This window comes from Convolutriloba macropyga, chromosome 3, assembly GCF_964194025.1.
Source record: "Convolutriloba macropyga chromosome 3, txConMacr16.3, whole genome shotgun sequence".
NCBI lineage: Eukaryota > Metazoa > Xenacoelomorpha > Acoela > Convolutidae > Convolutriloba > Convolutriloba macropyga.
The window spans coordinates 59,088,552-59,102,207 of NC_134470.1; the positions used below are offsets into that span (position 1 = coordinate 59,088,552).

General features: G+C 34.3%; 1 protein-coding gene across 1 annotated transcript in view; it reads left to right on the forward strand.

The window, feature by feature from the left end:
- LOC142336321 (potassium channel subfamily T member 2-like) overlaps nt 1-13,656 on the forward strand; it is a 119,647-nt gene that overhangs the window by 78,338 nt on the left and 27,653 nt on the right. Inside the window, exons 17-20 of the mRNA XM_075385070.1 lie at nt 2,967-3,105; nt 3,400-3,690; nt 5,805-6,011; nt 6,462-6,576. Of these exons, the coding sequence (XP_075241185.1) occupies nt 2,967-3,105; nt 3,400-3,690; nt 5,805-6,011; nt 6,462-6,576 (752 nt within the window). The remainder of the gene's footprint in view (nt 1-2,966; nt 3,106-3,399; nt 3,691-5,804; nt 6,012-6,461; nt 6,577-13,656) is intronic.

Consider the following 13,656-nt stretch of genomic DNA (forward strand, 5'->3'; position numbering starts at 1 on the left):
TAGAGCGTATTGGTCGAGTTTAATTTGAAGTAACACTGCGAAATAGAGAGAGAGAGAGACGTTTGAAATTTTGGGAGAACTTCAAGTTTGGACACAAGAGAGATTTTTGCACAAGCGAGAGAAAGTAGTTGGTTTAGTGGGACGAAACTTTACAAAATGGTGTGAAAAGCAAAGAAGAAATTGAGAGTGAGACTGAACTCTGGAAGTTTGTAATTGCAATACCAGTCGGGATACTGTGAGCGCTTTTGATTTAGTTCATTTGGGAAGTGAACCGCGGACATTGTTATTATTATTTTATTTATTACTATAAATTGTCTTTAGTTTGTACTTTCCATTGATGTGCAAGTAATATTCATACTTTTTTAACCATACCACTAGAATTGATATTACGAGCCCCATTGCGAGTTAACTCATTTCAAGGCAATCTAATTTGCAACAGCATACAAGAGTGGAAAAGGGGAAATCGCAGAGTAACAAAGTAACGCTTGCTTCACTAATTCAAAACCTTTGGTTTATTTTATTTTATCGATCTTCTGGGCGACAGAGTCACCTCACTCTTGAGCCTAATAGAAAATCAGAAGACGACAGGGCCATATTTTTCAAAAGGCCACATGATTTTTTGAGCGACTTGATGATTTAAAAACATTCTTCACTGCTTCAGAATTATATTTATTTGAACTACTCAGATTTATATTTCTCATTGCACGTTCCGAATCTATCCCAAAATTACCGAACACGTCAAATGTTACAACTGGAATTCAAGCGAAACAACCTCCAACAGTACCCATACTTGGAACGCAGGGTTTCAAAACCTCTTTGGAATTTCCGAATGCAGTGCTGTTTTTTTTAAAAAAAAATTAACAATCGAAATAAGTCTGATTTTGTTCCTTGTGTAATAATTTTGTTTCGTTCGTGTTTCGTCAACTATCTCATTGTTTCTGCGTACTTCTTGACACTTTGCATTTCAAAAAACGTACCACTTTCTGAAATGTCAAAGATACGTGTTGAAAAGTGCTACAAATGGCATAATGTTCGCTTTGTTCTCTTACTCTGTTTTTTGTATCTTCGTTTATTAGTATATATTTAAAAAATCAGCATTTTAGCAGTTCGAAATTGTGGGCGAGAATCATAGGTTTTCCTAGAAACGCAAAAAGTTGAGATTTCAGGTGCAAAATCTCGCTATCGAAACATGACCTCAATTTAACAGTAGAGCTTGTTTTTGTTTGCTAGCAGCAATGTGACTGGACTTTTAATTTACTGAGTGATATAATATAGTTGTATAGCATTTGCCTTGATTTGAACACAATTCTTCATGCATTCTGTCCAAATTTAAGTCGTATTCGTGAGTTTTGGTGCAAATAAATGGACCTCTAGAAAAATGTAAGCCGATTTGTATCTGTTATGTATTTGCACTAATTAACTATATTGCTCAAAACTGTTTTTGATTGCTTGAATTTTTTGTTCTGGTTGATATAGCCTCAGCATCAATCCAAAGTTTGAGTTTGCAGCTGTGTTGTTTGCGGATGTAATAAATATTAATCCTGTTGTTTTAATTAATGAAAGTTTAAAAATGAAAGTGATTGTTCTAATTTTTAAAATTTTCCAATGAGCCATGATTGAAGGGAAATTTCCAGTTCTATACAAAACTTCTATAAAATTGTCTACAATTACAAAAACGTTTAAGACATCTGTAAAACGTCTTGAACATCAAATTGATTTAAAAAACGTCATAACATGAACCTAATTACTACTTGAAGGTTGAAAATCGTCCTCAAAAATGGTCCTAATTTGTTTCCAATAGGGTTTTTAAATGTTCAGAAGTGCTTCCACGCATCATTTGCTATTTGACATGTGTGAGAAATAAGCCACTGATCAATAAACCAGAGATAAAATTAAAAAAGAAAACAGCGGTGAAAAGCGGATATAAGTTTACGTCTGCATCTGTGGCTTTTGTTCCTCATTTTCTATCACCATTCTTATAGTCACTCTCGCTACTCTGAAAAAAACTGGTGACTTTACAATTTTCACGCCTTTTTTATTTGTCAATTCGGGTGTTGGATGATTTGTTTCTCAATGAGACAATTCTTCTGGTATGGTAGAATTGCTGAAATATAAATTTCCTTCAATTTAACAGCTATAACTTTATTGAAAGGTTTTGTTCGTTTAAAGCTTTGCGTGAGTATTTCTGATCACTTTGCATTTTAGTTTGAAATAGAACTGCAGCATCAGTTTGACACACCTCGTAAAACAGAAGCAATTACTGCAATACTGTGCAGTAAAGTTCAAGTAATGATTTCAGTACAAATACAGTGTTTGTCCCAGTGCTATTTTTTCACGTCTGTTTTTAGATCTCAAGTTAATAATGTGGAATCTATAGTTGTTTCTACGGCACAAAAATGAAACGTTTTATTGGCAAATTTGACACAAATAATGAGTTTAGCGAACACTGATAATCAACATGGAAAATGCAAATTGAATGGCTGAGAAGAAATTCAGAAGATAGAAAATGCTCTCTGGATTCTTCTTTTATACAGAGTATGAGTCCACGCAAGGTCACTTACTCTCTGCATTTCTGTCATTCATAATCAGCTCAAATTAAAAAATAGTTCAGTTTTAGCTGAATTGATTTCGGACTGTCGAGGTGGCTTGACCCCGAATAAAGTCCCTTCTATGACCCAGGCAGAAATCTTTGTGAGACGAGAGATTGCAGTGAGGGTTGGGGGGGGGGGGGGGGGGGTATTTCAATTTTTTGGAAAGAACACGAAAACTCGTGTCTAAAATCTTGTCTCATTCATCGGGCATGTTCGAATAAGCTAGCGTATAACTTTCTGAAACTGTCCTGAGACAGAACATGTCATCCTGAAAGTCTTCTGAATCAGTTCTGATCATGATGTGAGGTTAGAAATGGTATAACACATTCACTGCATGTCAAGTTATGTAAAATTCACTCTTTTTGGGATTTTTAGGGAGAAGAGCGAGCATAATGCCAGTTTCTGACGAGTGTTTGTCCAACAACATCATTCCAGACACGGACGATGGGGAGGAAATTCCTCTGGATCTGTGGGAGGAACAGTACGCCATCAGCTGTGGACTCCACCCCTCAAAGTCAGTAAAGTATACGATACATACGCATCACCACACACACCGAGTAGAGTTCAGGCCAATTTATTTAACTTAAATGAGGAAAATTAGAAGTAAAGGAAGTTTACTTCATTTTTACGCTCCCTTGAATTAAAGCGAAACTCGTGTTTGATAACCCAGCTTTCCTTGATAAAAATGATTTTTTTTCTGCGCAAAATCGATTTGCTGCTCTTCAAAACTATTTTGCCCGTCTAAAACCTCAATCGATTGTTTGTTTGTTTGTTTGTTTGTTTGTTTGTTTGTTTGTTTGTTTGTCAGGTACATGAAGGGCTACCCTGCCATTCTGCCCTACACTGGCTTCTGGTCCCCCCAAGTGTACCTGATTCCTGATCTGAATGCACACCAGCCATGCTGTCTCAACATCACCCACCCCTGTGTCCACAGACCCTCCCACCTCAGAACTGCCATGGACCACAACTTTCCATCCAAGTTCATCATCATCGCTGCTGAGAACCCCACGCTTGCTCTCTTTAACTTCATTGTACCTCTCAGGTCTCACTGTCGGCCGAGGTATGCCCTAAACCCCGTGGTGCTGTTGTTGGAACAAGAGTAAGTAGAATTGGTTATATTCGGAGAATTTTTTCGGTGTAAGTCAACCCGGCCAAACGAAATTTGACACGTCGTGCCAAAATATGCAAAATCTTCTTTTTCGTGACGATTGCGAAACTGAGACAAAATTTTACAGGTCCTTAATACATTGAAGCGAACGCAAAGATCTTGCAACATCAAACATGTCTTCGAATTCAGTTACCAACAATATTATCAAATTTTTTTTTATTTATATTAAGTTTCACATAAGTAGGGTTTAAATGATTGTGTAATTAGCCGTGCTATAGACAAACTTGAAAGAGCTTCATAAAGATGTTCTGCTAGATGTCTAAATCTGTTTGAAAAAAAGCAGTAAAACAGTAAAAAAAAAACTCAAACCTAAGTTTCACATACTATTTAGTGTTCACAAGAAGTTGAACACAAAACTCCATAATTCAGAAACGCTGCGATATAATCTCTATAATTTATATTATCAAAACACTAATAGTTCCGACACAATTTAGTCCCTGAGAAACTATATGCTCAACTGTTTTTTTTTGTTCAGTCGATTTTGGGCAATCCATATATTCATCGTAGAGAGTTGTGAACGATGTCATTAAAAAACCAGTCGAGCGTTGAATATATAATTAAAAAAATTATTTTGAAATTCAATTTTTCGAAGGATTTATCGAGGTTTAATTTTTTTGAATAGTAGTCTAATCTCCACTTTTTTTGTTTGCATTTTTCTTAAGTTTTTACCAATAATGTCTCAATTTTGCTAAAATGTGTTAAAATTTTCAACAACAGCCTGATTTGTCTTACATTAAAGATTGATTAGCGATGATGCATGGCTTCTTCCGCATTTTTAAAAACTCTATGAACTATTTAACCAATACTTGAAAGTATGTGCAGCGTAGAATATGGAAAAAAAAATTTTTGAATTTCAATTTTTCCAGGCAGTTGTCGAAGCTTAAAATTTTGTGAACATCAGAATGATATCCGTTGTTTTTGTTCAGGGTTCTGACATTTCTGTGGAAAATTTAGTCAATTTTACTCATTGTGTTTTTACTCAAAAAACAATTTGTTATTGGTGTTGCCTATAAACACAGAGTAGGGTTGCTGACTCGTTTGATTCGACAATTATGGCTCAAAATTTTCTTAATTTTACAAAATTTACTTTTTTGCATTAAAAATTATACTAATTGTGTCATTAGTTTGCTTTTTCCAAATTTGTCAGAAATAGAGGCCTCAAAGCTGCTGACACAATTTTTAATAAATAAAGCGGACTAATTTTGCTTCTCTTTCCTTTCAGAGTAGTCGGGAATCAAAATTCGGTCATTTTTGCTAACTTAGGAAAATCTTTATCCAAAATGCAGCATATAGTTTTGATATAATAAAAAAATTCCAAATTATCTTTATTATCTATATTGAAAGCACTGCAATTTGGGGTCTAAAAGTGCTTTGACCATCAAAAAGCGAGTTCTTTTCAAAAACTATTTTAGCAGCATTTATTTTCCTCTGTGTTTTTTTCAGACCAGAGAAGTTTAATATTTAAGGAGGACTATTGACAACTCATATCTTCTTGAAATTGAGGACTCATGATAATATTATGTTTTCAGAAAAAATTGAATGGGCTTTTAGCTTTCACAAATTGTTGTCGTAAACTTGAATTGAAATTGTTTGACCGTATTTTTCTTCTTGGAGTCTCATGACAGAGTATTAATAATAAAAGATCCAGTTGGCATTCCCGAGTGGTGTAGGTGAACATATATAAGGGCTTCAATTGATTTCTAATAGGTTTTATATCTTTGAGTTAATTTGTTCTTTTTTAGGAAGATCTCAGTTATCTTTTAATCTTTGCCAGTTATTTCTAAATTCTGTGAAATTGTTACTTGGTCTCAGTAACACAGGTTGCATCTTTTTTTCTCGAGAGTAAAAAAATTCTTTATACAAGTGGTTTCTTAGTTTATGGTTTTTTTGTGGCGCTGATACCTCAAGTTTTCTTTAAAAATTTGTGATTTGTAGATATTTGACTTTTTTTGAGGTTTTTTTCTGTATTTTTTTTATAATTTGTTTGCAAGCTGAAGTAAAAAGTTTTCTTTAGTTTGGACATTTTTTGCAAATGTTGCTTGTAGACCGGACGCCCAGTTCCTGGAGGCGATGACGTGCTACCCGATGGTGTACTATGCGATGGGAAACATAGAGAGAATGGACGATGTGTTGCGAGTGGGAATCTGCAGAGCAGAGGCTGTGGTCATCATTGGAAAAGAAAGCAGTAAGACTGCGAAGGAGGAGTACATGGCTGACTCACAGACCATTGTGGCTGTGCAGACACTTTGCAAGTGAGTGATTGAACACAAAAAGACAAATAGGAGACAAAAGAGTGATCGGTGGATTGGTCAAATTTAAAATAATTAGCGCAGCTTTTTCAAAAAGTTCAGCTAAGTTTCCAAGATAATTATGCTCTGAACACAGAATTTTTGAATTGAGCAATTTGCTCTAAACGGAACAATTTTTTGTCTTTTTTAATCAAGAAAATTTTTGAGAAAAATAGGAGAGCTTGAGAAAAATGAACTCGTGTTTACATAATAATGCTCTGATAAGTAGTGCTGAAATTGTAAGAAGCACTACTTACGTAATTTTAGTAGCTTCCAGCTTTATATCAGCTGTTTTCAGACTATCATGTGGGGAATTTTCAAAATCAGAGTGTTTCCAAAATAATTCTTATAGAGAACTCTTTGGCTTGGGTTGCGAGGGAGGACTGTAAGTGTTCAATGTGAATTTTGCTTCAGGCTGTTTCCTGCCGTGTCTGTGATCACAGAGCTGACTCACCCCTCAAACATGCGATTCATGAGATTTCACGCCTCAGAGAGATTCGACAGTCTTCATCTCACAAACAAAGAAAAGGTAATTAAGTAGTATTCATTGTACATTGCACTCTTTGCAAACAGTGTGATGAACATTAGCCAAACTAACAAAATCTTATTCATCGCAGCTAGTTATCTCGCGTTCATAAGCATCTGTTGTCCTTTCATCGAAAATATGCTTGTTAAGGTTTTGATCAGTGAACTCGTTATATAAGCTATCCGCCAAATTTTGTTAAAAGTCATTAATGCACACGTTGACAGGTCGACATATGAAAAGAAAATCAAAGTCGTGTTGGGGGTAATTTTTCCCTACTTTAGTTACATGGTCAAGACCAAAAGTAACTTCGTCACACTCTTTTTTTAAGTGGACCACGATCTTTTGGTACACAATAGCAATCAACTGTTGTACTTTTTTGGCTTTTTCAACTTCTTATCATTTTGATCTAGTCGATAAGGAAAAGTCAGAACTTCTAGCCGGAAAGGCAGTTAGTGAAGTTTTTAAAGAGTTAATTCTCGCAGAATCGCAGTAAAGCAATCCAACATAAGAGAATTAGTCGGTAAATTGCCGAAAAATTGTAAATTCTGGGAACAAATAGTGGACTATAAGACGTGATTTGGTAATGAATTATCAGCCAGAGTAGATTTTTGCCCGTTCTGGTAACTTAATATTTTTTTTGAAAAAATATGCCAACTCTTCCGGGCAGTGAAGGATATCGAACTTTTTCTCAGAAAATTATTAACACTGGTGGAAAATTTTTCTTGCAATTTGCAACCAAAGCCTTACGACGCAGAGGTATACCCCAAAATTTCCGCCTTAGTAAAATTGGCTCTAAAATTAGATACATACAATGAACGAAATTAGGAGACATCCTTTGTATCTTACTTTTCGCAAAAGGGGTTCCACCAATTTTGCGAAATAAAAGAACATTCGGTGCGAAAAGTAGGTAACAAATCTTGTAGCACGTTTCTGCTCAATTTAGGTATCTATTATTCGCGCGCATTTTGAACATGCAATAACCACTTTAATAAAGATTTAATTGAAGCTTTCAAAGCTTTAAAGTACTTTAAATACCTGCAACCACAAAAAATGATTTTTTTTAGCTTTTAGCTTTCACAAATTGTTGTCGTAAACTTGAATTGAAATTGTTTGACCGTATTTTTCTTCTTGGAGTCTCATGACAGAGTATTAATAATAAAAGATCCAGTTGGCATTCCCGAGTGGTGTAGGTGAACATATATAAGGGCTTTAATTGATTTCTAATAGGTTTTATATCTTTGAGTTAATTTGTTCTTTTTTAGGAAGATCTCAGTTATCTTTTAATCTTTGCCAGTTATTTCTAAATTCTGTGAAATTGTTACTTGGTCTCAGTAACACAGGTTGCATCTTTTTTTCTCGAGAGTAAAAAAATTCTTTATACAAGTGGTTTCTTAGTTTATGGTTTTTTTGTGGCGCTGATACCTCAAGTTTTCTTTAAAAATTTGTGATTTGTAGATATTTGACTTTTTTTGAGGTTTTTTTCTGTATTTTTTTTATAATTTGTTTGCAAGCTGAAGTAAAAAGTTTTCTTTAGTTTGGACATTTTTTGCAAATGTTGCTTGTAGACCGGACGCCCAGTTCCTGGAGGCGATGACGTGCTACCCGATGGTGTACTATGCGATGGGAAACATAGAGAGAATGGACGATGTGTTGCGAGTGGGAATCTGCAGAGCAGAGGCTGTGGTCATCATTGGAAAAGAAAGCAGTAAGACTGCGAAGGAGGAGTACATGGCTGACTCACAGACCATTGTGGCTGTGCAGACACTTTGCAAGTGAGTGATTGAACACAAAAAGACAAATAGGAGACAAAAGAGTGATCGGTGGATTGGTCAAATTTAAAATAATTAGCGCAGCTTTTTCAAAAAGTTCAGCTAAGTTTCCAAGATAATTATGCTCTGAACACAGAATTTTTGAATTGAGCAATTTGCTCTAAACGGAACAATTTTTTGTCTTTTTTAATCAAGAAAATTTTTGAGAAAAATAGGAGAGCTTGAGAAAAATGAACTCGTGTTTACATAATAATGCTCTGATAAGTAGTGCTGAAATTGTAAGAAGCACTACTTACGTAATTTTAGTAGCTTCCAGCTTTATATCAGCTGTTTTCAGACTATCATGTGGGGAATTTTCAAAATCAGAGTGTTTCCAAAATAATTCTTATAGAGAACTCTTTGGCTTGGGTTGCGAGGGAGGACTGTAAGTGTTCAATGTGAATTTTGCTTCAGGCTGTTTCCTGCCGTGTCTGTGATCACAGAGCTGACTCACCCCTCAAACATGCGATTCATGAGATTTCACGCCTCAGAGAGATTCGACAGTCTTCATCTCACAAACAAAGAAAAGGTAATTAAGTAGTATTCATTGTACATTGCACTCTTTGCAAACAGTGTGATGAACATTAGCCAAACTAACAAAATCTTATTCATCGCAGCTAGTTATCTCGCGTTCATAAGCATCTGTTGTCCTTTCATCGAAAATATGCTTGTTAAGGTTTTGATCAGTGAACTCGTTATATAAGCTATCCGCCAAATTTTGTTAAAAGTCATTAATGCACACGTTGACAGGTCGACATATGAAAAGAAAATCAAAGTCGTGTTGGGGGTAATTTTTCCCTACTTTAGTTACATGGTCAAGACCAAAAGTAACTTCGTCACACTCTTTTTTTAAGTGGACCACGATCTTTTGGTACACAATAGCAATCAACTGTTGTACTTTTTTGGCTTTTTCAACTTCTTATCATTTTGATCTAGTCGATAAGGAAAAGTCAGAACTTCTAGCCGGAAAGGCAGTTAGTGAAGTTTTTAAAGAGTTAATTCTCGCAGAATCGCAGTAAAGCAATCCAACATAAGAGAATTAGTCGGTAAATTGCCGAAAAATTGTAAATTCTGGGAACAAATAGTGGACTATAAGACGTGATTTGGTAATGAATTATCAGCCAGAGTAGATTTTTGCCCGTTCTGGTAACTTAATATTTTTTTTGAAAAAATATGCCAACTCTTCCGGGCAGTGAAGGATATCGAACTTTTTCTCAGAAAATTATTAACACTGGTGGAAAATTTTTCTTGCAATTTGCAACCAAAGCCTTACGACGCAGAGGTATACCCCAAAATTTCCGCCTTAGTAAAATTGGCTCTAAAATTAGATACATACAATGAACGAAATTAGGAGACATCCTTTGTATCTTACTTTTCGCAAAAGGGGTTCCGTTAATATTGCGAAATAAAAAAACATTCGGTGCGAAAAGTAGGTAACAAATCTTGTAGGACGTTTCCGCTCAATTTAGGTATCTATTATTCGCGTTCATTTGAGCATGCAATAAGCACTTTAATAAAGATTTAATTTAAGCTTTCAATGCTTTAAAGTCTTTAAATACATGCAACGACAAAAACTGATTTTTTTCCGAAAAATCCCTCGCACATCAAAGACTTTGTATATCAATGTGCGACTGGCCAATTTTAATAAGTAGTAATAAATAGTAGTAATAAGTAGTAATAAGTAGTAATAAAGTACTATAAGTAGTAATAAAGTAATAATAAAGTACTACTAGTAGTAATAAGTTAGGCTTAATTTAATAAATAGTAATTAAGTTAGGCTTAATTGCGGATTATATGCAAAATCGAGCTGCATTGCGTGCGAAAAATCGATACATAAATGGAGCAGATGCGTGATACAAGCCGTGCGAAAAATAGGTTATAAAGTTTGTACTTGTATTTCGCGGCTAGGATTAGGACACTATTGTGAACACGGGATTCTAATTTCCCTTCCATTTTGCCGGTTTCTGCTAAAGTAGCTATTTTCCGCGATATTGTTCCTTTTTCAATGTATTAACATAGTAAAACGAACACGAGATACACGCATCGAGCATATCTGCCCGTGACGATTTTGATATACCTCTGCACTCCATTTCACGCTTGACTTCTAATAAAATCAAAAACTAAAAAACAGGATAAGCATATAAAGCCCGGTCATTAAGTCACAGTGCATTAAGTTATCAAAGTTCATTAAAGCGATTGTTAGCTGGCATTAGTTTTATTCTTAATAGCGTTCAGTTTAAAAGCTGAATTAAGTGTAATTTTAGACTCAAATCGCATATGCAGAAATTGCTCGACAATTAAAAAAATGAAACAGAATAATTTTCTCAATTTCTATTTCTTATTTATTTTCTTTTTCTGTTTCAATCCCAATGTGCGCCAAGTGGGTCACCGGCGGCTATTTTCCGGCAATATGCCGGCTATGTTTATTTTTTACCAAAGGTTTTGAGCCAGTCTTTTATTTGTCGACACATAGTAAACCCCATCCCTTATTGGTCAACACAAAGTCAAACCAGGCACGGTCTACCGCGACTATAAAGTCAAAACAAAGACTATTTATACACAATATCCAATATTGGCCAACCAGTGGCTTTAGTGGCTAAGTGGCTAAGTCGACCTATCAACTAGACTATAATTGTTGAATATACGCCTCATGTTGAGAAAAATGAACAATCATTTTATTCATGCAAACTTTTGCAAGATTGGAGTACTGCAGATGCTGTAATATCTTCCTTGATCTAATTTTTTTTAATTGTATGTGGTTTGGTATTGTTTCAAAAAGAGTTGAATGTTTCATTAACAGAAAGAAGACCGATAATCAATCTGCGGCACGGACTTTTTTTTACTAGTTCACCATTGAAGTCTTGATCATCTAACCAAAGTGTGACGAGTAAATTTTATTGACAAATTTAACTTAACCTGCTTTTTAAATAAAACCCAACCAGCTTTTAAGTTCTCAAACATATATGTTCATTGTTTTGACTGACATTTACCGTTGGAGTTGTTCTTCTTTCTCAGTTGCCGATAAAACGAATGCAATAACATTCAGCAAATAGGTTTCTTTTGAGAAAACGAAATTAATTCTTGAACAAAAAATTTAGATAATAAGTGTAGCCACAGACCGATTCAATTCAAAGAATCCTGATGAAAAATTTTAAGAGGCCAGTAGTACAGCTAAATCATTGCATAAGGTTACTTGCATTTTACTGACGTACTTCAGTCTAAAGATGAAATTAAAGTAAGTTAAAACTGATCATAAGAGGCTTTCGGAAACCTGGTTAATTTTGATGTCAACTGCGAATAAAGTAACCAAAAATTTTTCATGGAAACAGACTTTTAGCATACTTGACGAACAAAAATGTTTGGAATAGTTTGACCTGAAGTAGGTTGAGAAGCATTTTTAATTTAGAAGTTAGCAAAATTAAAATTGCTTCTCAATCTACTTCAAATCAAACTATTCCAAACATTTTTGGTCGTCAAGTATGCTAAAACTCTGTTTCCATGAAAAATTTTTGGTTACTTTATTTGCAGTTGACATCAAAATTAACAATAAATTAGACAAAAAAAATGAAAACATTGTTAACTCCTTTGAGTATAAACTATAAAATACAGAACACAGTTTAAAGGCAATGTAGTGTCAAGAAGTTTAAACGAAACAAACGTCACATATTGTGAAAGTTTAAAATTGTATTAAATTTACAATGTGCTAAAATATCGACAAATTAAGAGAGATGAATTATAACTGAGAAAAATTTTTTAAAATGCTAATTCTACAATTAACATTTTTGAGAAAAGAGGAAATTTTTTAAAAATGCTAATCCCCCATATATCATTTCATAGAAGACTAAATGACGCCCTAAAACTAAGTCAAATTAAGATTGAACTTGAAAAATTTGAGATTAGAATTCAATTCAGAAACCGTTGGGTCTTTTAGAAGCACATTCCAGAAATGATTTTTTATGGTAGTTTTGAGAGCCCGCTTTTTAGGGATATTCCGTCTCAAGGTGAGAGGCAAATCGTTATACCAGTCAATTGCTTTTTTTGAAAAACAGTTTTGCATTATATTTGTTTTTTGGTTTGCTCCAAATGACAGCTTGTTTGTACGGTCATTCAATTTAGCACTTAGGCTGGCTAACTTGAGTTCATCTGTTGGTGGATCTGCTTTTAGAAGCTTTACAAAATATATAATAACCCGATACTTTATGAGGTATTCTACTGGTAAGATTTTGTGTTTGATTTACATAGTGGTCCTCTCAAACTTGGTTCTAATGAAACATGCCTCTAATCCCCAGTTCAGTTGTTTAGTTTTATGGGCTCCAAAAATAATGAATCCGTTTTTGCTTTCATTTACAATTAACTCATTTTTCCTGAAAAAGAGAATGAGTTTAGCAATACTTTTTTCAAGATGTAACTTTGATTCAGAAATTATTTTTCCACTGCAAAAGATAAAAGTGTCATCAGCGTACTTGATTATATTAGAATTCACACCAAAACCATCTTTCGTATCATTTACATATATTTTGAAAAGCAGTGGGCCTAGCACAGCACCCAAAAAAGAAACAGTTTAAAAATCAGTTCACAAAACGCATCTGTTTTTTACCTTCGAGAGAATTGTGTTGATAAATTTGCCATGAGGTTAAGAAAACTAGACATCATTGAAAAATGAAGCAACGATGATGCAATTTGAATGGCAGATATCTACTTTTTATTGATCCAAGTATCGTCCTTTTGTTAATAGTATTCTACATGTATGCTGCTCAAATTTTAGTATGAAAAATTATCTGCAGTTGGTAAATATGTTACTTGAAAAAATTTTTGTGTGCCAAGCATTTGCATAAAATTAGCAGAAAACTTCCAAAAAAATCATGTTTCATTTTTATGGAATTCGAAGGCACTGCATGAAATTGAAATTCCAGAAAAAGCGACTGGGTTGATGCGTTGATATTTTTATTATTTTTTAATTAAAAAATCTAACTTTTGACGGATCGATGAAGAGGTGAAATTTTTTGAAGTATTTCTGATAATTGCTGTATAAGCTAACTACATTGCTTGGATCTGATCTTATTTTAAGCCCATTATAAGGAAATTTTTGTTGTTTGAAAGTTTGACCGAGAATAGTTTTTAGCCTTCATTACAGCATTTTTCCAACGAAATTCGAGAAAATTAAAGACGATAGACGCTTGCGATCAGCAAGGTAACTGTAGAGAGCTTTGAACAATATAAATCATAAAAACTGAAGGTATTAATACTGAGACAATTCAGAATTTTCAAAATTTTG